General features: G+C 35.8%; 1 protein-coding gene across 3 annotated transcripts in view; it reads left to right on the top strand.

Moving 5' to 3' along the window:
* Window positions 1–26,610, top strand: part of PRKD1 (protein kinase D1) — a 113,186-nt gene that overhangs the window by 31,323 nt on the left and 55,253 nt on the right. For 2 of the 3 annotated variants that reach the window (XM_059849843.1, XM_059849842.1), the window contains exon 2: window positions 24,140–24,278. The exons of the other annotated variant lie outside the window; for it this stretch is intronic. In XM_059849843.1, the coding sequence (XP_059705826.1) occupies window positions 24,140–24,278 (139 nt within the window). The remainder of the gene's footprint in view (window positions 1–24,139; window positions 24,279–26,610) is intronic. 3 annotated transcript variants of the gene reach the window in all.

Raw genomic sequence — 26,610 nt, 5'->3', positions numbered from 1 at the left:
ATGTTGCTAAATTATAATTCTCTTAAGGGGCTAGCTATTTTTCAAGGTGACCATGCTTTCCTTCAAAGCTTTGGCTTTATTTTAGCATTTGGTATCTTGATATAGTTGTTGAAACGCTCAAAGAAGATAAAAATAAAGCAAGTGAGAAATCCCAAACAATTTTATGAAACATGAGGATCAGACTAATAGTGTTGATTTTTGTTTTGGTGTTTATTTTTTTTTCTTTTGTGTATGTTTAGTTTTGCGAGTTTTTGGTGGGTTTATTTTATGTTTTCCGATATCTTCTCTAAAGATGAAATTTGCATTTCTGTCACATGCACAGATAAATGAGTCTATTAGCAACACATGTACCTCAAAATAAAGTTTAGTGCTATGAGCTCTTTGTGCTTACTTTTATATATAAGTTTATTTTGTAAAATAATATATCGGGACAAAAAAGTTGAGGCCATCTGAAGTGTTGTGCCCCTTTCTGCAACAGAGGAGTTAAAGTAAGGACAGCTTCCATGATATGCCAAATCTCAGGCAGTTTGTTACTTTTCCAGCTGTTTGTTGTTTGCTCCATGTGGATCAGCCAAGATGGAAGAGCCATGCTCTGGATTTTAGTGCTCCTTCTCTGCTCGCATTTGGCAAGATGCTACCCTTTTAATATTAGTTTATATCCTGAAATATCCCAGTGATACTCATGGTATGGGATGGTGTCATGAAGACAGCTGAAATTTAAACCCCAGGAAACTAAGGAATGAAACATTGTTTTATGTGTATATATGTGGTCTATGCTGTTACTGGAATATAGTGTAGAAACTTTGGCAGAGCAGCTGGTGGGTCAAGGCACATGGCAGCAGAGTCCTGGGCAGTCCCAGTCGGGAGGCAGATGCAGCCAATGCTCAACACGTGGTGGAAACTACGTAGAGGAATGCTGTTCTGGTAAACTCTGTTATTGCATGTGGAAGGAGCAGCTCTGTCTAATTGGTAATGAATTGGTAGTGAACTAATAAGAATGAAAATGTGGGGGGATATAGAAGTAGCCTGAAGCTGCAGTTTGGATGATGCAGGGCGAGGCACAGATTGCCTGTCACAGATGTAAAATCGTTAAAATTGTGCTTTGGATATTAAAATACAAGGCATGTCTGTGAATCCTCTGTCTGGTAGCACTATCAAGTGAAAAATGAGTGTTGCATGGTGGGGCTATAAATACACATCTATTGTGCTAAATTGTCCTGGATGGAGGAGTAAGATGTATAATTGCATGGCATCACATAGCATTGCATAGCTTTTTTAATGCAAACTTGTGAAAATTGTAACTAATAGAATCATCATTAGTTTCTAAAATTACTGTTTCTATTAAAAGATGTTGAGTTCACTGACTTTTTTTTTGTCAAAATGTAGCTGTTTTTGCTAGATAAAATTGTGAGTTGTTGCAGAAAGTGGAGTGTCAGGAAACTGAAACTTTGGAAAACAGGAGATGAAGCATTAACCACCATGCTGACATAGGAAGGTCAAACCCTTAATTTACTCACAGTTAGCTTTACTTAGAAGGTGGAAATACCTGTGCTTTATATTGTAATGAGAATTCATGTAGATTTGTTCCAGACTCACTAATTAAGTACCACTTGAAATTAATGATTGTTTTATGCTGAAAGCATATTTATATGTTTTCTTTTTGTTGTGGCAACGGATAGTCCAACATGAATATTTATTATAACTTTCAAGTTATTTAACATTTTACACAGTGCTTCTTTTAACAGTTTGTTTTTCCCATATCAGTTTTAGAGTAGAAATGCAAGAAGAGATTTTTGTTGGAATGCTGAAATTGAGCAAAAAGTTTATTCCTTGTCCCCCCTGAGAAAACAATGTGAAGTCAGGTGCTTGGGTTTTTTGTTTGCTTTGATTTTTTTTTAATGTTTATAGATTGCTTGCATAATTTTTTTAGTAGATGTCAGACCATGTGCCTTGAAAGCATCTGGGTTTTTTTGTTACATAGCTGGATAACACATCATGTATTCTCACCTTCAAGTTAGTAGTATTTAACCTTTCAATTTCCAATACTTTCCAGTACAAGAGACATTTAATGGCATATGCATAGGGATTTTGAATGTATGTTCTTCAGGTGTACCCTGTCTTTGCATAAAAGCACTCAGAAATTGCTTCTAATTTTTCAGTAACAGATATCTGAGAAGTGGGATGATTGATCATAAAGGTTTCCTGTTTAATGGCTACCTTAAATTTAATAAACTTGAAAATTTAGGTAAGTTCTAGATTTGGTAGTGTAATATACCTACTAATATACTATAGTTTTTTCCAAGACTGCTGCAGAGAAAATATATCTTTTGATTTGTGTCCATCACTTTGGAATAAACATATTTCTGATACTTTTAGGCACTTGATTTTGCAAGAATACTAGGTTAAAATTTGTAAGCAAGGAATACAGAGGAAGAACTCACAGGAGAAGTAGTCAATATAATGCATAATTTATCTTGGGCTGTGCTTTTAAAAACAAAAAGATAATACTTTATTATGTGTCAGACCACTGAGAGGGTACTTTGGTAAGTAAAGGAAATAAGAATTTTTCTTTTCCTCGTCCAGAGTATTTACATTGTGTTGCCTGTGCATTCAGCTTTAAAATCTTATGCTTTGACAGTCCATGTTTTCTGCTGTTGGCTAGTAGAACTGACTTTATTCTTCCAAGCTATTTTGTACTGTTGTGAGACTCAATCTGTTTTACAGGTGAGGTGTGTAACCTGTGTCATTGACACAAAAAATGAGTGATAAATGCTTTCCCCAGCTACCAATACAAACAGAAATGTTATAGTGCAATGGTGACTTACAGTGAAATCTAGTGTTATGCAAATATATCTTTGTCTTGTCCTAGCAAAATGAATCTTAAAAAGGTGATAGATTTTTATTTTAAAATTCTGCTGCACTGGTTTTAGACCAGGTGGTCCAACAGGTAATTAAATTTGTTTGTCCATTCCATCATGCTTAGTGTTCTCTTTTTCTGTCTCAGTCATGCTGTTAAAAAATGCCTCTGGTAAGTGCCAAGCAACGTAAGCCCTTGTGGAGACTTACATATATTATAGAAGGTTATGGTGTGAGGTTGTGGACATTGTAAGCTTGGATCTTCAGCTCTTGTATGGCTTTAGATTTGAAAGACTTTGTATTTTCACGTAATAGATTTGAAAGACAATCTATTTTCATGTAATAACACGAAAAACAGGTGAGCTGACTGTCCAAGTGTTTATCATTGTGTGTAAAGCCTGACTTCAGTGAGTCTTTACGGTGGTCACTGGGTGAGTGGGACAGCTGAGAAAGGATTGGACTGCCAAGATGTATACTGACTGATGCTGTGGTCTCTCAGAAGCTGGTGGATGGGTCATCAGCAAAATATTCTGCCCAGATAACACAAGTGCTTTCCCATGACCTTTACCCTTCTCCTTCCTCCAGTCTTTGAGGAGGTGTGAGAGTGCTGGTCCGTTTCGGTTCCGAAGATGTGGCAAGCAAGAGACATCAGAAAGTGCCATCAGTGTGGTGTGCAATATGCAGCAGAGACAGAATGACCAGAGTTAGTGCTTTCCTCCAGTATTCTGTGGCTGAAAAACTCTTGCTTTTCCTTTTCTCAAGCTTAAGCTGCAGGCTGCAGCCTGTCTCCTAGGCAGAACTCTGCTACTGCTCCATCCTTCTGCTCCTAAGGAAACAAGTTTGAACTTTCTGGCTTGGACTTCTTGGCATTTATATTTCTATTCAATGTAAATTTTTATGTTCATGTGTGAAGTAAGACCTAAGTGTTGGCACGCCAGAAAGATGCCAGTGTCTTGGGGAGTTTGGACTGTGCATTGTGTTCTGGTTTGTAGTGATTTGCCAAAGGAAAATACTAGTCCTGTGCTAATGGGATCTCTTTCATCTCTCTCTTCATGCTTACAAATACTAAGCCTAAACATATTTTATTTTGTGTATACAGCATGCATTCAGTTGTAAACACTCATATATGTGTATATGTGTATTTAACAATGTTTAAGCTTTTGTCATGTACAAGAGAGGGCAGGGGAGAATGATGTTAAAACTTGTCACATATTCTGCTGGGAATGATTGCTCTTGGACAGTCTCTTGGGTAAAATCATGTTGTCAATCAGCTAAAGTTCTTACTAAATTATTTTTATTTTCCTATAACTCTTTTCTGTCTGATGGTACTTTAATTATTGGATGTAGTGTCAGTGAACTCTGCTCTGCAATGTGGCACACATCCACTGATGGTGTTAGCTGCTGGATAGATGCTCACTTGTTGCTGTGGTAACCCTGTTCTGAGGAGCAGGAGAATGAACAGGGAGAACTTTGTATAACCAGGAATGCCAGAGCAAAATGAATATTCCTTAAACCATCATGGATGTTTTAGAGATCATACTTATTTAAAAGAGAAATGGGAGATTTGACTTTCTAGAAATTCAAGCTTGGTTTTGGTTTTAGTTTCTTAGACTGAAATGCAACATTGCTTTGCCTTTTGTTTGCATCAAGGCTGAAGTTCCCATGGGGAGGAATTTCTGGCAGTAAGTGATTAGGTATTGTGTCAGATAGCTTTAGCAGGCAAAGAAATACACTGTTTATTCAGAGGGCAATCAAAAGTTATGTGGTGTTACTGTAGCCTCTGTAGCTTGAGGTGCTTAAAACAGAAGGTATTAACTGAATTCCCAGAGAGAAGTGTAAACTCCTCAAAGATTGATTGAAACCCCTTGTTGTTTCTCAAGCTGTGACAAAATGCTGCTGGGTGTTTCTGTGCAGTGGTATTGCTAAGCAATTGTGGTGTAAATACAGGATGTGGTTGTGCTGCTGTAGCCTCTTTCCTTAAGCTTGGTTTGACTATTTTCAAAGGTATGACTAAGATGGTGTTAATGCAGAAAACTGCCTTTAAAAAAATAAACACTGGATCATTCTTAACACTATGGACTTTTTTTAAGTATAAAGTTAAGATGAGATACATGTAACTAAATGCAGTGATGCAGCTCTGTCAACTCTCAGTCCCAATTAATTTGCTTCATATTAGTTTGAGTCTCTTTAGATTAAAGTGGATAAGCATGTGGAGGGAGTTGTCAGTAGATTTGATGGAGATGAAAGATATAAGGTTATAAAAATAATTAGATAGGAATAAATGATTTTAAAATATGAAATTAATGTACGGTATAGAATTTAAAATTACTAAAATTATAATCAAATCAAAGGAAGCTATACAACCATGAAAATTGTGTAAGCAGATTTAATAATTCTCATATGAAGAATGCAGAAAGCATTTATCAGAATTTTGTAACAGTTGCCCATTGGTATGGGAAATTGCAATATCCAGCCCTTTGGAAAAGCCATACTGTCACCCTAGAAGAGAATAAAACTTAAGGCAGGAACTAATGACAATTTGATAATTGAAATACCACAGAAGGAATGGATGTCAGTGGAAGCAATGGAGCTTTATTGGAAATAAGTAGTGAAGATGGCACCTCTGTTCTAATGGCTGAAGGCTTTCCAAAGTATGAGGGAAGATTTATGTTGTTTCATTATGAAATTTAAAAAAGGATGGCAAACTATGGTCTTTTGACTTCTGTGGTAGGAAGAGGTAAGATTTTTGCATTAACTGATATATTTGGTGCATTAACTGATATATTTGGTAACATCATGCCGGCCCTTCATTAGGGTTAACACATCTAGGTGGCTGTACAGCTAAGTACAAATGAGAACATCTGCTCTGAATTTTTGTTAGTTGTGTTAATCCAGTTTTCAGTGAAAAGAAGCTTGGAACCTGTGGGCAGAGAGAAATATTAGCAAAGGGAGTGGCAGCAAGTTTGTCAGCCTGTGTAAAAAAAGGGAGCAAGAGAAGTAATTATTGCTTGTACAACACTAAGAACTGTTTGAAGTTCTACCTCATCACAGCTGCAGCACTAATTTATTTTTCTTCACTTCTTTCTGCCAGTAGCTCATTTGCCAACACTGATAAGTCAGTCCAGTTTGGGATTCCAGTTCACCTGTGAGATGGCACCTCAGAAATAAATCATCTGTGCACAAAAAACTCACTTGAACATTACTATTAACAGAAGCAGCTTGTTGTAAAAATACCTAAACAAAATTTTCATTTAGTATATAGATAGTGAAACATCAGAGAGAATATAATAGATGTATTTTATATATATTACCATGATGTCATGCAGCTAGGTATATAGAAAAAGGTTACAAAAGTTCTTAGATCAATAGGAAAGAGTTTCTGGGCTGATGAAAGTAGAATTTATGTGTTTAGTTTTATATATCTATTAATCTTTAAGAACTTTCTGGAGGAAAGCTACATTATTTGAATTAGTATTAAAGTATGTGCATCTAGCAAAAGTCAATGCTTTCTACATTATTTCTTTGTCATAAGCCAGTATAAAACCTGAAAATTTAGCTCTGGGAGATTTCAACAGATTTCAGCTTTAGTATTGGCATGGTTCAAAAGATTTGACATTGCTTCAGCAGCTTATTCTTTATGCCTACTTCTAAGAGGATAAAACTGATTAACAGATTAGTAATAATTTAGTATTTTGGTGAGATTAATAGCAGTGTGGATGTCTTGGGGTGTTTTGGGTTTTTCTCCTTCATAAACTCTAAATAGGATTGTAGAACTGGCGAGGATCTCCTGTGTTAGTGTCTGCCATTGCAGACAGTTGTATCATTGAACTTGTGCCATAAAATTGTCAAACTTGATTTTTAAGAAGATTTGGGTTTCTACTCCTGGGGCTTTACTTGGAAAAACTGTCCAAAAGATAAATGTCTTTGGAGCTATGGAAGTATTTTTAAATATGTAGCACGATTCTCTTCCTAGTCACCTGGTAGTCACTTTTGTTGGCTGTATCTCGGGTTTTCTTATTATTGTCCTTCTTTTCTAGACTGCTACCTCTGGAAGCTTGTTTGCTTTCTTTTTCAAGTTCATTCAGACAGATTTACCAAGCAAAACTTTGTCTCACCCCAGAAGATCAATTATGTCTTTCCTAAATTTTGTTAATTTTATCTTATTTCCAAAGAATCTGTTTGATATTTTATTTATTTATTTATTGGCAGAGGAGTTTAGGGATTATGCACTGAATTCTACCAGTGCTTTTTACTAAAGCATGAGCAGATCACTCTACTGAATATACCTATAGTCAAAGGTACAGATTTTTATCTGTAGAGGCACATCTCCATTCTCATATTTAGCTTCTGTTGAAGGTGAGGTCAGCTGGCCATTGTTTAACAATAAATTTCTGCTGGATACGAGGCAGAATGCTGTTGTCTAATTTAGTAAGAGATTGTGAACACAAAAGTTGTTTCTGCAGGAGTTTATGATGTGTTCAAAAGAGGGTTAAAGAGGTTACTTGACATGATCTGACTGGTTTTTTTGATTTGCCAGTCTAAATCAGAATTTTATAACTTCTGTTTTTCCTGGTAGAGTGGGCAGCAATGTCTCTGCAATGTACTGGTAGCACGTGTGGAGTAGACGAGATGACAGCAAGAATCTGGTGAAGCAGAGCTCTCCACTGCATTTCACAAATTATGAAACTTACAAAACCCTAATGGTAGAAATAACAATTATATATGGCATGTATCAAAAGTCAGGATACAGGTGCTGGAAGTCTTTGGATTTGTCCGTATGTATGTCTGTCCCAGTTTCTAGCCTAGCATTTCATTTCCTTTTGAGCAGTCTATAACAGCACTAGATTGTCTTGTACTTTTGTGTCTCATTTTATGTACATTTTATGTCTCCTTCATTCCTAGGATATTTGCTACACCTTGTAGCTGCTAGTAGCCATACAAAAGATACAACTGCCTAGTTAGGTCTGGTGTGCTTGGATTTTATCAGTCTTATTAAAAAACAATCAAAGAGTATTTTTGTGTCTTATTGCTGAAAGGATAGATTGGCTCATATAGTAGGTAGTGATATGTGAAGGAAATCATTAATACATTAAAAAGAGTGAGCATGGCATAAATGAAACAGCTAGACAAAAGTATCAGCCTTAGAAGTTTTTGAATTTGAACTATCAGTGGCCTTTGATATAATATAATTGTGGGTAGAAATGTGAAATACATGCCCCTTTTACATTTTCTGGCCTTGCAAAGAACCCTAGTCAGATGACAGATTCTGAAATGTTTCTTTCTGCTCTTCTTTAGGGGTAGGAGAGAGATAGTTGTTGAATATGAGATTAAGGTCTTTCTTCATTGTAATTCTGAAATCTGTGTTCAAGGAATTTTGTGCCCTGGTTTCCTTGTATCCCACTCATTCACCAGCATTGACCAAACTTAATGTTCTTGTTATTTCAATTAATCTTCAATATTCCTTTGTTTTTCTTCTTCCTCTAATCATAATTGTGGAGGTTAAAAAATCAGAATCAATTAGTGAAAATAATCTATGTAGCTGGTTTGATTTTTTTTTTATCTGGGAAAAAGCTCTTACATTTTAATTTATTTCAGTATGCATTTTAATTTATTTCAAAATCTCAAGGGAATACATTATTGTAAAATGCTGCTGATACATGGTGAGTTATTCAGCCATTGTGGTTGGCAGGCATGGGACCCTGTGGTTTAGTGGCTTCTTATATCTCTGTGCAGGCACAGACTTTGGAGGAAGGAGAAGGGGGGAAGGGAAAGGTTCATTTGTTTCCTTATGATTATGTTTTTATTCAAAAAGAGTTGATAAGTTTGTTTTTTTTTTATTAATTTGCTTCTTGCTATTTTGAAATTTTCGTCAAGAACCTGTTTCAGAGATGACTGCTGCATTTGAAATACAGGATTGGGTGTCTCTCTTTGAAATGCCATTCTGTTTTGAAAGAACACCTACCATTTAAGTAAAATTATAGTGCTCTGAAAGCAAAAAAATAGTCTTTTGTCACTCCTGTATATTTATGCATATTTCATTTTAAACAAAAAGGAATTTTTTTCCAGCTTGGCAGAAGTAATCATTGGCAAAATTTTTTTTCTAACTTTTTCATATACCAGTGTGAAGACTTCTCTTTCTGTTTCATAATTAATCTTAACAGCATGGACTTTTTTTTTTTTTAACTTCATCTTTTTCATAAACACAACCAGTTCCATTCAGGATTAAATGATTCCATTGTTTTGGTTGTGTGGACTTTTGGGTGAAATTAAATGCTTTTCTCTTGGATCCAGCTGTAGTTCAGGGGAAGGGAGGAGGAGGCTGATGTGATGTGGGGAAGTTGGCATGGACTCTTTGGTTGTTACACCGAGTGGGCAGACTAGCTATGAGTGATTTGGCCAGCTTTATTTTTCTTTTTTCATGAGACAACCACTGCAAAGTGGTCACTTTCCTCCACTTAAATGGTTATAAAAGCTTTAGAACAAAAAAGAAACTGGATTGTATTGAGGATAAGATTTAGCAAAATATGGTTAAGTTTGCAAATTGGAAACATCCTGAGTGATGGTGAGCTATGACAGATGTATTATTGCACTAAAGAACATTAAACATTTTGTCTTCTTCCCTTTAAAAGTAAATAAAAATACACAGTTGCAAAGAATATTTCTAGATTATTTCTAGGCTACTCAAACCTTTTTATATCTGTATTTTCAGCTGTATCATTGTAAGCATCCAGTTATTACAGTTTTCTCTGTAATTTACCTTTTTCTGAGTGGTGTATTTTTTGCATGTTGAGGGAGATTATCTGCACAGACTTCTGTAGGCTGTAAACAGAACTTTTTGCTGCAACCAGGTTTGTGGCTGTGGGCTGAGATGATCTTCAGTCTCTAATCAGATCAGTCCAAAGAGGGAGCAGTGGGCGGGAAGGGAGGGAATGGTCAGAAAACAAGAAGCACAATGTACATGTGCATGTAATTTAAATATGCACCTGCCCATGGTGCCATGTCTCGCATGCAAAATTTTTCCTGGCCCTAGAAATTTGGTCTGTATTCAGATTTGGCTTTACGTAACAATACAGGCATTTTATTTTGACTTCTTTTTGCTATTTGTTAATTTTTATTCATTTTTTTACTGGGTTTTGAATGTGAATAATAAAAATCCCTTTCTCCTTCGTGCGTAATTGTCAATGATGATGCTGGTGAATCTTTTGGTGTGGAAAATGTTACCCATTATACGTACAACCATTGCTTATATGCATCCATTTAATGGAGAGGTTGGACTTTTTTTAGCTTTCTTATCACATTTTAAGTTTTTTTGTGGTACAGGTTACAAATGCTCAGCACAGCAGTGAGAAATGAATGTAAACCAAATTAATCTAGTTCCTAAAGGTCAATTTTCACTTACATACATAAGAGCAATGACCAGATGCTTTTAAAAATCATGGCCTCAGCTGTTATTTTACCCTGCTGAAAATTCCAGAAAGTCAAACTGGTATGTCAGTGCATTGTATCCAGTTTCAAGTGCTCATTTACCTTCTTGGAGCATAGTAATTAATGACCACTGCATGTTTCTAGTGGTGCATTGCATTGAGTGAATCAAAGGTGGCATATCCCATGAAGCATTCTTCAGTGACTGCTATAGGGTTTTGAAATGTCATTTGTTGTTACTGAAGCCATACATGTTGGCAGTTCAACTCAGCATGCTGGATCACTGCAGTCAGATCAGAGCTTGTTTGAAATGTTTATAGCTTTGTTCTCACACAGTTGTGCACTTGCTGGTTTTAAAGGCAAAAAATAATTGAGGCAAAATTACCTGCTGATAATATGTTATTAGTTGAGTAAAAGTACTTGTTGGTGTGAGGAAAAAAAGAGAAGCCATTCACAAAGCACAAATATTACCTCTACAGTACTTTGGTAAACATTGCAAGGACAACCCCCCCTCAAATTTTCTTTATGCAGGTACAGAGGATTTGATACAGTGAAATAGATCTTTTTGTCATAGTAACACATCCATGTATTATTTCATGGTTTGATTATTCATAGGAAGAATACTGCCACTTACAGAGAATCAAAACAGTTGAACAAGCAATGGGAAACTACTTAGATTTATATGTCTAAATGATTATTTAAATGTTTTTATGATAACAGTGATCCTTTCAGTGCTTGTGGAGAGAGTAAAGTATTGGAGCTGATTGGCATGAAGGGTGTTATGTGGCAGTAGATGTTTTTGCATGGAGCACCTTGAATTCAGTATTGGGCATGGGAAACACTGGTGGGTTTCATACATAAAGAGTGTAGAGCAGGAACACCCCGCTGCAGCTGGCCTGGCTTGGTTTGGACTCTGGCATATTGTCAGAATCTGTGGGCCAGGAGTTCTCCTTGTGAGGGGCACTGAGAATTCATGGCTTGCTGCCATACAAGTAAAATGCATGTGGTCAGAGCTAAATGGATTAGCCACCACTGTTGTTAAAATAAAGAATGGCATTACCTTTTTTTTTTTTTTTTTAACTTGTCACTTTACTTGTTGCCCCTTCTGCAGGCATGGGGGAAAAAATTTGAAAGTTCAGACAACAAAACACAATGTTTTTTTTGTCTTGCCAGGAAAGATGTGTGTCTCAGCTATGAGAGGAAAATTCAAGCAGCTTAACTGAGTTACTTGATTTTAAAAGGGTGGTGAATGAGGCCAGCTGTGTCGGTCCCTCTGTTTTCCTTTCCTCAGAAGTTAGTCTCCTAATGTTTTACTCACATTTGTAGGATCACACAGCTTACGGGACATATGGGTGTCTGCCCCCTTTGATATGAACTTTACTGCCCATCTTCCTGCCTCTGATCTATTCCAAAAGACAAAGGTGGCCTTTGTCTTTTGGAATAGATCACCTTATTTTGTATGTTCCTTCTCAGTGTATGAGATCTTGATCACTCAGCTGCTGGCAATACAATCCCCTGCTCCCTGCAGACTGCTAGTTGCTAGGATCTTTGTATATTAAGTGTCTGTCTTTTCACCCTGGCTGGCTGGGTGCCAAATGGCTGGGACTTCAAGCAAATAAGATTATTTTGCAATGACTCGTTTGTTTTTAGAACTTAGAAGGGTTTCTTTATCTGTTAAATTAAGGTCTAAAAAGTTTTCTTACTTTTTGACAGCTGCTTTTTCTCTGGCAGGAATGGAATTTTGACTTTGCTTGTAGTGCTTTTCAAATACTGCTGTTAATGCCAAAGACTTCAGTTTCTCTATTAAAGGCAGGAAGGCGTAATTTCCTTGCTCTAAGCGATATATTTTTAATATGGTATTTTGTATGAAAATACCCTGTGAACCAGAAGCTTCAAGGAGCTGATTCACCTTTTTGTTCTCAGTGTAAATTTCTTCTCTGCATCATTTATAAGTCAGGTGTTCTGATTTTAAGTAAGAAAAAAACAACCTTTATTTTTATGGCCTTGTTTAAACAATTGTTAGGAAGATGATGACTATAAAAGAAGAAAAAAGAAGCTTTCTTAGCAAGTTCTAGCATCAGTTGTGGAACACATTTCCGCAACTGAGAGTTGTAACACTGCTCAATGAATGAAAAGTGCATTAAAAAAGACTTTTTTTAGATAGACTTTTCAGGAAGGCCGGAGCCAACAGTTGAAATTAAATATCCAGAGACCTGATTAAGTCAATATCTTTTCACAAAAGAATTTACAATTTTTTTAGCAGCAGGAGAGCTTCTATCTCTTCAAAAGCAATAGGGAGGAAGCTACTTAAAGTCCAAAATCAGAGGGGAAGAGCCATGAGAAAAGTTCCAGTCCCTTGTGCCTGAGAACAATTGTGTCAAATATCTTCTCTGTTGTGGCAAAAGAGGTGAAATTTAATGAGTGGGAAATTCTGTGCTGGAAAAATGAAGTACTTAAGTAGGGCAATATGGAAGTGGATATTTGAACAACCAAACCCATGCAGGAGTTTGGGGCTGACAGTGTGCTCATTTCATGTGTTAGATACATGATTTCATAGATGCGCATCGCAGACACATTAAACTCCAAGACAACTTTTGTCTTGATGTTTAAAAATATTCTTGAGGCAGATAGGTCTAACTGAAACTAAACTGTCAAATAATCTGTCAGTACTAGTTGGATGGGGGTGGACATGTATTCACCCACGCTGAGATGCAAATACTTCCCTTGTGAAATGTGGCAGCTATTTAGGAGCTCTGCACAACCATTCAGGATAAAAAATGGGGAAGTATTTATCCAGTTGAACTTACAATGGGAATTTTAGATAATCAGAATGGAAAGTCACAGGAATGTGATTTGCAGAAAGGAACATTAAACCGTAGGAATGTACATTACATCGCCTTCTTACTTTGCACTGAAAGTTGGTTTGTTTATGTCTTACAGGAGAGAGATAGATTTTCAAAAACCCAAAAGATTTCTTCCTATTTCAAGTCAGAATCAGCTCTGTCTGCACCTGTCTTTGTCTAACCTGTTCTGGGAACATCCAGTGATGGAGATATCACATGCATCTTCCAAAAGACATTGCTTGTGTTTAAACTATCCTTTTCTCTTAATATTGAACTTTAATTCACTTTATATGCACGTATTACTGCCTATCTAGAGGCAGAAGTAAGGACTGTCAAAGTTTCCTTCTGTCTATCTTCTTTTCACCTCGTCTTTACATCCTGCCTTTTGTAGCACATTCTGCAAAATTTTTTCTGCTGATCCTTGGACTGTCTCTGGACACACAGAACTAGACTGTTACATTTGAGGTGTCGTCAATGCCAAAATGATTGTCAGGATAATTTTAGATACCTGTTGTAGTAGATGCCTCTTTTGATGTCCTGAGACTGAAAGAAAAGGATATTCTGAGAAGAGTCCCAAGAAATCTGTTAGCCAGTCTCTCCAATTTTGCCTGACAGTGAGTGGTGTTGCAAAATATGACATTATAGTAATTTGTTCTAATACTTTTTTGTATAAGAAAGCCATAGGAGTTGTCTAAATTAACTCCTTTTTAAATAGAGTGTCTCTGTTAGAAACAAAAATCCTATAATGTGGAAATAGCACAGCCATATTAGTTTTTCAGTGAGCACTTGTTTTTGATACTTAAATTAAGCAAGAAAAGAAGTTGGACCAGCAAAATAATTTGTGTAATCTAATTCTACATAGCCTCAGCTGCTAGAAATTGGAAGTTGCAGTTTCTTTGTCTGCTAGGCAGATGAATCAATAGAAAATCAGATTTCACTTTCTAGCACTGATGCTTATCAAAAATGATCAAATCCTGACCTGCCTTTAGAAATTAAACAGTTTAATCCCCTGCTGCCATGGACAGGAGAGTACGTCTTTCAGTTCCTTAATTATTCTATTAGTCCTTCCTGAATCCCTTTGCCAATGGCCTAGTTTTTTAAATTTTTAATGCTCGGTATGAGAAGACTTCTGATTGCATTTAAATCACTGCCAAAAGCTTAGTAAGTCCATATGCTTTTGATATTCCCCAATTTATGGCAAAAACTATGTTCACTACACATGTTCATGTTCACCTAATGATCTATTACACTGGCTGAATTTCATTGCTGCTTTTTAGAATAGAGTCCCTTTTACATCAGAGCAGTTTATATTCCATGTTTCCACATGTCTGAAATAATATTTTGCAAAGTCTGCATCTGTGTCACTATAAAGCTACACTTGCATTTTCCTCATTACATAACCAAGTTATCTAGTTCTGCATAAGCCAAGGTAGTTAAATAGTAATAGTGTCTGTCATGTTTTCATTTGCTCTTTTATTTTGAGGAGGCTACAGTTCGGTGTCCCTTTATGAAGAGCAGCAAATAGGTTTTCTTCATCTTGGTTACTCTAGAACCCAATGACTGACTTTTCAGCTCTTTCAGTTTTGCTTTTTTGGACTTGACAATATCAGCATCCATATCAACTGATGCTAGAGTACAAAGTGTTTAATCATTAATATTCAATAATATCTTTCTCCGAATGGGAAAGTGATTGATAAATCTTTGTGGGTGGTGGAATTGTTAAAGTTCTTTTTGTTCCTAAGCTATTAGCAAAACTTTTAGTGTGCTTTAAATGTGCTGACAGTGATATTTCCGCATTACTTTGGGCTTCTTCCTTGGTTTTCTGCAACTCTAACATTTCTGTTTATATCTATTTATATCTATCTATTTATGTTGCTATCAAGTTTCTGTTTGGAACATTATAATTCTATACATATGGGGGAAATACCTTAAAAGCTCCTTTTTGCGACCTGGCAATTTCTGTGTTTAATGCAGTTATTTTTTTGAGAGCAATAAAAATAAAAGAAAATTATCCTTAAGGCTTATTCATATACTTATCTTTTGTGTGTTTCTAGATTAACAGAAGGCTTAAACAGATGTTGAATCTTTATGCCTCTTTGTGCTGTGTGTTCCTGCAGTGAATAGATGCAATTAAAGGAAGCCCTGGATGTGAATGGTCCCATTACAGGCACAGAAGCTTTGTTGTGGTCTGCTTGTGATCCCGTTCTCCTTTCAGTGGTTTCCATTTCTTTACTGACAGTGTCCTAGTATCATGATTAGGAGTCCATTCAAAAAGTTGTGCACTCCACCTTTGAAACATTAAGGTAGGAACCAGATGGCCCCTTCCCAAGTGATTCACTCTCTAGAAGCCTATCTATAGATTTTGTATTACTATATAAAAGCTGCCATTTTTTGTCATGTTAAAAAAAGAATTAAAACTCATGTTATTTTCCTTTCCCTAAATAGGTTTTTGGCAAAGGAAATGCTTTTGGGTGTTGTAGACAAAGAAACTCAGACTTCCTATGACAAGGCTTACTAAGAGCTACAAAGCAATGCTAAATCTGCATAAAACAATAATTTACAGGCACTTTTGTCCTAATGTGTTTTACTAGTTCTTATGGATAGCTTCCTCTTAGTGTTTTGGAATAGGGAATTAATGTGTACAACATGGCATTATGAGTTGTTTATTCTAAGTTAGTCATCTGATGCCCAGTCCAGACCTGGTTCTAGGTATGTGTGCTCATGCTTAAACGGGTGTCCAACAAGAGTGTCCTCAGCCTTTTCTTCTGCTAGAATTCCCTCCTGACTGTAGTCCTTACAGAATTAGGGAGCCCGGTAATCCTGTTACTTGGTGGTGTCACTTTATGCTATATTATTAAGGATTCTAGTTACTAATAAATGGAAGTTTTATTCTTTATTAATAAGGATCCTAATTATTAGTAATAAATGGAAGTAAAAGTGACAATTAAGGAGCAAACTAATTATTAGTACTAAAAACTGAACCAGTATGATCATTAAGCATTCATGTTTCTATCACATTCAGTATGAGAGTGCCCTTTACAAGTATTTTTCTAATGACTTTTAGTGTATTTCCTGAAATATAGAATTAATATTGGGGGTGGATGAAAGAATAACTAATTTTCAGATTCGCTCTTAATATTTTACCTAAAGTGTGTGGGAATTCTGCTTTTTTAGGAGTAAACCGCATACTTGGGAATACTTTATTTAAAATAGTACTCTTCATCAGAGATGTTTTGTTTCCTGTTCCTGTGCAAAACAAAAAATTATTTTTGAGCAATTATGTAGACTGAAGGAAATGAAGTTGATTTTGAAAGTACAGCAGAGGTATAAGGAAGTCTCTTGCGTCTCTTACCTTCATTAGATCTTTTGAGATCTCTTACCTCAGGAACAGAAGGTTTGACTGCATGTAAGCAGTTTGTGTTGTTCAATCTGTGTAAAGATCAAAGACACTTGTTCTGCATCTGTGTAGTCTGTTGAGTGAGGTACGTGACTGGTGACTGAGTCTCCTGAATTGATGTAATGCATCAATGATGCTGAAACGCATCTGGTGGTAGAGTCTCACAGAAAAGCGGGGTTTAGGGTTTGTTTTGTTTTGGTTATTTTATTAATAGTGTGTGGAATTGGCTCTTGAATTGGTTTCCTTTAATCTTTTTAAAATTAGGAATCCCAGACGTAGTATATGGCATAGAACTAGTAAGACTACAGGTTCAGAAGCAGTCAGTACTTGTGAGCAAGGGGGTTTTTAGGTGTTTATATGTTAATGGAACTAGAAAAAAAAACTTGATTTTTTTTTTTTTTAGTGATTCATCATCCTTTTTCTGCCTGTTTGCTGAAGGGCATGAAAGTTTCTGCTCCATTTCTCAACCTCCTTGGTGAGAAATGCAATCTGTTCGTGAAGTGTCTACATAAATGGATGCCTGTCAACAATCTGGCACTTGTTGTCACGTTCTTCTCCTAAACATTTCACAGGATGCTCCATGATTCTACACTGGGGTGGACAGTGTTGAGCTGCACAGAGAATGTGTACAGGAACTGTGGGAGCCTTTCTGCTGAGGTCCCCCTGTTGTCTTAGAGAAATGTGGCATTAATGGATCAGGGTAGATCTCAAACTCTCAGCACAAACAACCGAGAAGACAGAAACTCCCTCAGTGCTTCTGACCATGAAAATTTTCAATTCAATAATGCTGTACATTCAGATTTGGTAGATGTGATAATATTTTTGCCACCAACAGGATGCAAAGACCAGTTTATTTTCTGTGTCTCTTTGTGATTTAATTACTCTTACTTCTCTAAATTTTTCTATTGAATTACCCTCTTAATCTACATGACAGAGCAGTCAGCTATACAAGTGTGCTTTGATTTGCATGGCACATTGATTTCTAGAATTTTTATGTGACAAAATTGAGTGTTTTATCAATTTCTGAGTTATTGAACTTATTCTTTCTTTACAGCTTCTTGACTCTGCATTGTCTCCATTCCACTGGAAATTGTAGTAAAATATTCACAAAATGCTGAGGAAATAATAGTAAAAAAAGATTAGTCTTGGATAAGACACATTATATCTGAGAGACAAAGGCTATTTTAAATTAAGGTAGCCCTTTTATGGTATTAATGAAAATCAACTTCCAGCACATAATCAACATATTTTTGGTAACCCATTGCATGTGGTAGTTCAGAATAAGGTACTTCCATAGAAGTTTCAATGAAAAACATATCCAATATTTTCAATGGAAATGGAGATGTATTTGTATCTTGTGATAGAACAAATAGAGTAACAGTAATTATGCTAAAGTTCTCCTTGTTTGAGAGAAAAGTGTTATTATTTTAGGTTTTTCATGTTCAGTTGCCATGGTGGATTGACCCCAGCCAGCAGCTGCTTGCCAGACACAGTTAAGGAACAGCGTGAGGAGACTCAGGTCTGGTTGCCCTGAACTGGGAGTTCTTAAAGTCTGCACGGAAGTAGCATGAGTAATGTGGTGTATCCTCAGTAATTTTGGCAGTGAGCAATTTGCGTGACAGAAGGAAAACTGACATACAGTGACAGGAAGCATAGGTAGCAAGAGAACCTGTTTGTTTGAAGAAAGACAAAGGAAACAACTCCTGCCCTGAATGGGCACAGGAAACAACCTGTACTAAAAAAGGATGACAAATAGATTGTTCAGAGTTCAGGCTCTCTCCAGAAAAGCCATATTTCTATGTTTCACCATGGCCATGTTTTTTCTTTTTGATGGGTAGTTCTGTGAAGGAGCTCAGCCATGTTTTAACTCAGTGGATCTCCACTGTTCCACAGCCAGTCCAAGTCAGTGTGTGTGGGCAACATACTCTGTTCCTGATCTAAGAGAGACAAAAGAATCTGATTTCTGCGGCAGATCACTGCTGCAGAGATAGAAAAATACTTGTATGTGCATGTTTGTTATCTAAAATACTGTTAACACCATAAAACAGTCAATAAGAAGTTTGGTGTTTTCAGATGGCCCATCAGGAAGCTGCTTACTAATGGGTATTCTGCAAGTAATGTTTGTACATAAATCATTAAAGTAAAAATGTAAAAAGAATAATGAATACTGTAAATAAGGAAGGATGCTGCCACAGTAAAGCATTAAGAAACTTAACTGATGTTTGGAATGTACCACATGGTGATAGCTCTCTGAGGTTATATCTAAAAATATATTTATAAATAAACTGAAATAAGGATACAGGCTCAAGCATTGGCCCAAAATCACATAAACTTTTCAGTTGTTTAATTGCATGCTTCCTAATACAGTTTGAACTGTGCCAAATCACATTCTTTCAGATGATGCTCAGACATTTGGGGTCCTAGCATGTGTAAGAAACCATTTAAAATAAGGCGTGGCAATGTCATCTCCCTGCTTCTGGGGAAAGAAGTCATCTGTGTGGCAGTGAGCCACTTCCTTGCCACTTAGCTGTGGATCCAGAGAATGGTTCCTGGCTGGTATAGTCAGTATATTCTTAGTAACTTGTCTGTTTCACTTAGCAGTTAGATTGGAAGCAAATTGCTAATACATTTTTAGGAATGCAAAGGCAAAAAGGGATCAAAGACCTATATTGCTGTTCCCATTCACCACTTTAACCCCTGTGAATCTGGCTCTTGGCTATCATCAAAGGTCATGAGACAATCAAGGTCTTTCCTGTGTCTCTCTTTTAAGTGTATTTTCCTTGCTCTGGTCACCTCTTCCTTACCTTTCATGATTTCTTCAGTTGTCCCTTTGCCTCTCCAAATCAAGTTATTTATTCATCTATCATTTGTCTGTTTTTCTGAACCTGTGACAAATGGGTTTGACCTGAGCCTCTCTTGGGTAGTACTGCAATATAGGCAGCATCGAGTTGATTGGTTCTACTCATATTTTACTTTTCTTTCCTGTATAACTGAAGACTGATTGTCTGAGAAAAATAAAAAAGAAGGAAAAAAAAGATAAGGAAATAGTTTGTTGCCTATCCTTGCTGTTTGTCTGCCTGGAAGTGCAAATGCAGTTACTGGAAAGATCTAGGGTGAGTCACCATTTCTGAGATGTCTTAAGCACGGAATGTGACATCCTGGATTGAGGTGGAGATGCCACTGCTGCTGGAACAAGCTCCACCTCCTGTTTGTACTCAGATGTTGCTACATCTATTCTGTAAAGCTGTGCTGTAAACTTCTGTTTAAACTCCAGAGTTTATGTTACTTTGTAATAACTGTAGTGGTGTAAATGTGGAGGAAGTCTTTGAACACTAACTGATGTGTCTTACAACAAAACCATGAAGTCTTCTGGTATTTTCTTCATGATAGCATAATAATGACTGCCACAACCAAGTGAAAATTTAGGCAGTCCTCTTGATGAAACATTGGCTTTTTCAGTGTCATGATTTTGCTGTGTTCTGACCACTGTAGCTAAAGGAAATTCTGCTTTCTAAAAATAAAATGCACTCTTATTTTAAGAATATTAAAGAAAAATGTTTAAGTTTGGTTGATATGATTGTTGAAGTTTTGTACGTGTATATCTTTATACTAAAACAGGGGTATTGATGTAAGACTATTTATTTACTTATTTATTTATGTATGTTAGGGTCAGGCCAACAGTCTTGTTCAAGTTAGACCAAGGTTACTTGTGTTTTAGCCAGTTAAGTTAACAAACATTCAGTGTGACTCAGCTTCTCCACATGCTGTGAAGACATTGTTTAGCCCACAGCCCTTATGTGTGCTGGATCAATGTCTTGGTGCTGTAAAAGACTTCCAGGTTTTATCAAAGTTTTTGTTGCAAGTGCTGATATGAAAATCACTAAGGGCTTCTAAAAACTTAACTAATCTAGAAGAAAAAAAAAGGTATCACTAAAAGAGACAATTAAATTCAATTTTAAGGAAAAATTCAATGATGACTGAAAAAAAATTAAATAAACAACTGTCAAGACTTCCTAGAATAAAGCAACAGAAACTAACCCTTACAGAAGATGTGCAAAATTGTAGTAACATATAAAAAGACAAAAACAGGAAGATGATTTTTTTTTCACTCTTAGCAGTAAGAATCTGTCTGTCTGTATGTTTCAATTTTATTATGTCAAAAGAAGTATTTTTGCAAAATTATCACAGACCTTTTTCACTATTGGACTACATTAGTAATTGAAATGAAGCATAATCATTGTTTAGACTGTATGTTTTCCAGTTCTTCCAGGTTAAGTTCTTCAGTAGAAGAAATTTATTTTTCATGTGGTTTTCATTTGACATAGCTACTGAGCTAATCTTTCTAATACATATTTATTAAACCAAACTAGTGAAGTGTTGTCTCACCTTAGAGCATTTTATCTTTCTTTGAAGTTAATTTCCATTCTAAATTGTGGTTTACCAGAAAAGGAGGCAGAGTAGGTTTCCATTCAGATAATTGTGTAGATGATTTGTTATTATTAATTAATTTCGGAAAGCTTCACAATTCAATTTGGAAATATGCTAGCATTTAGATACTTAAGTTCTTGTAAAGTTTCAGTCTCTAATAATAAAACCATTTGATTGTCACAATAAACAGAGTTTTAAATATGACTAACATTTTCTTCTGTCAGCTTCTCTTTGATCCTTGTTTTGAGAAAGACTTAATAACAACACAGTTATGGATGTACATAGTTCAGCTCATATTTGCATGTGGAGGGACCAATACCATTGAAATTACTGACTGATGTGATGGATAGTGGATTAAATGAATTATTGAATACTTATAATTAGACGTTCTAGTTATTGAAATTTGAGTCTACTTTTTTTTTTTTTTTGTAGTAACACTTGAAGTCTTTTTAATTGAAAATCCAGAATTTTCATAATCACTTGGCTTCTAAATGGTTTTTGGTAAAATATTTGGGTGGATTTTCTTGAGATTTACAGTTGCTAAGGGTAAAAGCACTTCGTTGCTTCCTTCTGTGTTTTGTCTGCTGAGGAAAGATTAGTGCTGAGGCTCCTTTTACCCCGTGTTTTATGGATGGTCTACTGCCAAAGTGTCCACAATCTGGGCAATAACAAATTGATTTATAATAACTTGAGATCCTGATCAGCAGTCTTTTTCATCTGAAAGCATAATTTTATTTTGTATTTCTTTAAAGTTTTATGGGTAGATAATCATGATGTAATATTTTTAGAAAATGAAAGAGGAACACAGTTTCAGTGTGCTTATTACAGGTGACTTCAAGTGCTAGTAGCACTTCCTCTTTTTACCATAAAAGCTACTACAATATCATATATGTTCTATACAATTGTTTAGACAGCATTTCTTTTAATGCTCAGTGTTTGGAATAGAAGTCTGTTATTTGCCTGCTGCAGTTTTACTTGTTAGTAAATTTATTTTTTCATTTATATCTGCTCATATTTTGTTTCTGCTTATTGGTGGAAAGGAATTGGTTAAAACAAAGGGGGAGAACTCATTTTAGAGTGTTTCCCCTTGCATTTTCTTAAACAAAGGCAGGAGGAGGGTATCAAATAAATAACATCAAGACTGGGGATAGACTTGAGTTGATTTGGAAATTTTGCTAAATTTTAAATCTGGAACCTAGAATTGCTGTTAAGTGATCATGTTAAAAAGCTACTATTTCTATTTCTAAAAAGGGGGCGGCAGGACACGTTTGAAATACACAGCTAAACTGTGGCAGTAAAGGTCATTTATCCAGTGTCACTTGTAAACCAAAGCACCTTTGACTGAAGCACACTGAAAGGCCATAAAAGTGTTTCATTTTGCTTCTCACTTGGAGCTGGCAAACAAGGTGTTTATGGACAGCTCTGATATCTTAATTGCTACTAATGCCTTGTTAGGCAGCCAGAAATACATCCTGTTTCTGAACCCCATGTAAGCAAGTCTTCCACTCCTGATTCTTACAGATGTATTGTATTTCCTCACTCTGGCAATTATGATGACTATTTAACTCTAGTAATTCTGCTTTAAGCAGCCATTATATTATTCTGAAAGAAGGCCTTCTGTTAGTATTGGGGAGTTTAGCTCCAGTACCATAAATTCCCTGCTTTATCTCGTGTTTGGCAGAACTGAATGCTGTTGTGGTGATGTAATAAAGCATCATGGCTTTTTTTGTTTACTTTAGTCTGTGCATATCAGCTTTATTGTTGGCAAGAATAAGCTTAGCTGAGGGAGTTTTTGTCACTGTTGCAACAGTTGGTCTTTATTCCATGTTTAAGAATCACACCATCAAAAGGACTGTTTTGACATGAGAGTAGGGCACCTGGGGAAAACAAATTCAAACAGAAGATATTTCTGTATGTAATTTATCAAAAAATGCTGTGATTGAATTTACTTTTTTCTACACAATATAATAACTTGTACTTCATGATACACATATTTCTACATACATGCCTGGTATGTGTAATATTGCAAATGCTTTTTCAGGTAGAAAAAGTAGAGCTTTTTGAAAAAAGCAAATGAAATAGGAATATAAAGAGAGAGCAAGGAATTTAAATCATAATAAATTTAGAAGGAATTGCCTCTGGTATTCCTGAAATCCAGTGAAATGAGAAAATTTTGCAGTTTTTGAAAAGGATCAGCAGTTCCTGTTTTGAGGAATATTTCACTGCCTCTATAAAAGAAAATTCTTAGGAATGCCATTGTGTTTGTATATAACCTCAAAACATATCACTTTATTTCTCTGGCTGTGCTTGTCATAGTGTTTTTTTCATTGCATGTTGCCAAAACATGGAGTAGTGCATTGATGTAAAATTGAGTGGATTCTTTTGTAACATAGAAATGGCTTCTTGGTTGTGTTTTCAGAACAAAGTCTTAGTTCTTTAGGCTGGGAGCGTGAAACAGGTGCAAATTTTTTGCTTCAGAAAACAGAAAAAAAAAAAAGAAAAAAGTTACCTAGATAATAATCTCCAGTGTATAACCTCAAAGTTTTAAAAAAACATTTTTAGTTTAAACAGGATTTAATCTGATTTTGAAACTCCAATTTCTCTGCATTGAAACAAATGATTATGATTAAATTTTGAAATATTGTTTTATGTGCCTGGTAGCTTCAGTCTCAAAAAATCGATTTTTCATATTGAGTTGTCATTTAGGCATTGCATCTTAAGCAGAGCTAAAATATATTTCTTCTGGCTTCAAAGCATCTTTTGGTCAGACATCTGGGTAGAGATCATAGAATAATATAATATAATATAGACTAGAAGGGCACTCCAAAGAACATCTAATCCAAACAGCTGCTCCAGGTCTAATTGAATCATCTTACTCAGGAACTTGTGTGAGGAAAAAGTTGCCAGCAATGGCTGCAAGATGCATTTACTTCTCTCATTTCATAGTGGATACTGCATTGTTCACAGGAAGAGAAAGGCAAATGACCTTACTTGCTTGGTGGAAAAAACATTTCAGAATATAGTGATAAATATTTTCATAGATGAAAAAATATATATCCTATTTGATACTAGTCTGACAAGTGGTCCAGTCTGCCCTCACAATTTCATCATACATTCATTGTGTTTTACAGTGTTGTATTTTACAGTGATGTGTTTCCCACCACAGTGAATTCTCGTGGGTTTGTGTTTGCAGTTTCCCGAATGTGGTTTTTATGGGATGTACGACAAAATCTTGCTCTTCCGCCATGACCCTACCTCTGAAAACATTCTCCAGTTGGTGAAATCAGCTGCAGATATCCAAGAAGGAGACCTAGTTGAAGTTGTCTTATCAGGTAACTAAAAAACAATGAAAATTACTGTCATTCTTTTGCAAATGAAAAGATCCAGAATAGTTTTCTCCCAATTAGATTTTGACCCAGCATAGGTGAGAGTCCATACAACCAAAATTTCCTTTTTCTTGATTCCTTTCTCAGACGTATATAGGCATATTATGCCTTTGACTTTTTTTTTTCTGTTGCCCTGTATATTTTGTAGCAACTCCTTTCATCCATATTACTAGTTAAGCAACAGGTTAACTAGTTAATAGTGTTAATAAGCTAGTTAACTAGTTAATATTAACGTTAATAAGCTTTTTTGCTTTATGTACAGTGCTATGAAAACATCCACTGGAAATAGAGTAATTGCTTTTTCAAAGCCCTGCATAATTATGCTTGCCAAGACTGCTCTGACTCTTTACATGATCTATTTTTTTAAATTATGAGAGGAAAGGGAGAGCACAATTATATGACTCAAATACAGAAGAGGTCTGAGGATGTCATTAGGTGTCAATAGGACTTGTCAAAAGCTTAGATGTAAGAAGATATGAGCTTTGTGACTTGGAATGGTGCAAAGTTTGCATGGGTGTGCAGGAGAGTAAATGCTGGAACCTTAAAGATGAAAAGGTGCTATTTGACAAGTAAAACTTGGAAGATGGTTGAAGGGCTGAATTTTTGCAGTTGAAAAATGCAGTTAGAGCATCTGGAAAGATGCTTAAGTACAGAGGCATGTATGCCATATGAAAGTAAAAATTGCAGCTGTAGAAGGGTGTAGGATTAGTGAAGATAAAGACCAAGTCCTAATGGATGCTGAAAAGACTGGAAGTTAGGTCACATAATCTAAGCCAACTGAGCTTTTAAACATAGTTTTCTTGTGTAGGACCCTCTTCCATATTCTTTGTTTAGAATAGGAAAAAGTGAAATAAGGAATAATGCATATCATTCCTGTAAGTCATCATTCACCTTTTCCATATCAGGAAATAAGTTTTTCACTTTCAAAAAGATACCAGTAATCTGAACTTAATATTTCCCACAGAACATAATCACTCCACATCAGTGCTGCAGTGAAAAAAGTTAACAAGAGCTTCAGTGCTTTGTTTGATTTATTGTTTATATGAAGTGTAGATCACATACCTTCTAGTTTGCCAAAATCAGGCAAGTAGCTGTTTAAATCTGTAGGTGCAAAGAACAGCTAATGAAACTGCTAGCATGTCAGGGCCTGACTGATGGCACTATTACAAATTAAAACCTTTAGTTAGATGTCTCAAATTAAACATGCTTCCTCAATAAGCACTTGAAAGCATTAGTTTCCTCCCCCAAATGAGCTTAAACTAAATGCAGCAATTCATTTTTGCAGACTATTCCTGTGTTGTGTAAAGAGGGGGAAGTATTCCCAGTTCTGCAACACTGAAAATGAGAAAGAAATGTACAAACAATCTGTAATGTTTAGGGAATTATTCAAACTAATACAGGTAGTTTTTTATTGAAAAATATTCAGCCATAGTTTAAATTATTATGGATTTTGACAATAGTGCATATCAAAGTAGCTGTAGATGGGTTATCTCCTTTTTAATTAAAGGACAAAGTCTATCTAAATACAGGGCCATAAGAAGTCTTTTTCAGTTTAATAATATGCTCTGAAAATTTATTTTGAAGGGAATAAAAAAAGCCTTCTGGAAGCAGAAGAGACTGGCCTTCAGCACTACAGTGTATGATATTGAATGCTTGAGTGGTGGAAGGACAAATGAAATACAATATGTGTTCAGATGCACATGCTGAACTGATCAAAGTGTTTTATTTCTAGTCTTCATTATAGAGAACTAAACAGAATATACATTCTAAAGTTCTGTAAATTCAAGGTATATTATGGTAATTGTTTTGAGTGTCATATCCAAAAGAGGCAGTAGAACACATTGTTACTGCTATGGCTTTGCTGCTGAAAACTCCTTGTGCTTTGGGTCAGCATCCCCTGCGGCACTGATCGACTGCATTCATTTTTTATTGCTCAGGTCAATACTATTCAGAGAACAGAAGGCTGAACTCAATCCTTGTATTCAGGGTTATACAATCAGTAGTATGCATTTTCTTTTTTTCATTGTAGTTTACTTAAAACTTTGTTAAAAAAGCTGGACCACCCATGATTTTTTTTCCTACTGTGCGTATGTTCTTGGCAGTTTAAGGATTAGTAAATATGATTGTGTTCTGGTTTAGAGCTTATATTACAAGTTCTTGAAAGAGCTGAAAATTATCTACAGAAACTTGCAGGGGAGAGGTGTTGCTCACTGTAGCTGAAGCACCTTAGTCTGTTTTAGTGAAGAAAATTGTACCTGTAGATGTCATGCAATGTAAC

The sequence above is a fragment of the Haemorhous mexicanus genome, chromosome 6 (assembly GCF_027477595.1).
Source record: "Haemorhous mexicanus isolate bHaeMex1 chromosome 6, bHaeMex1.pri, whole genome shotgun sequence".
Classification (NCBI taxonomy): Eukaryota; Metazoa; Chordata; class Aves; order Passeriformes; family Fringillidae; genus Haemorhous; species Haemorhous mexicanus.
Note: the sequence above shows the minus strand (reverse complement) of the source record. Positions and strands in the feature narration are given on the sequence as shown.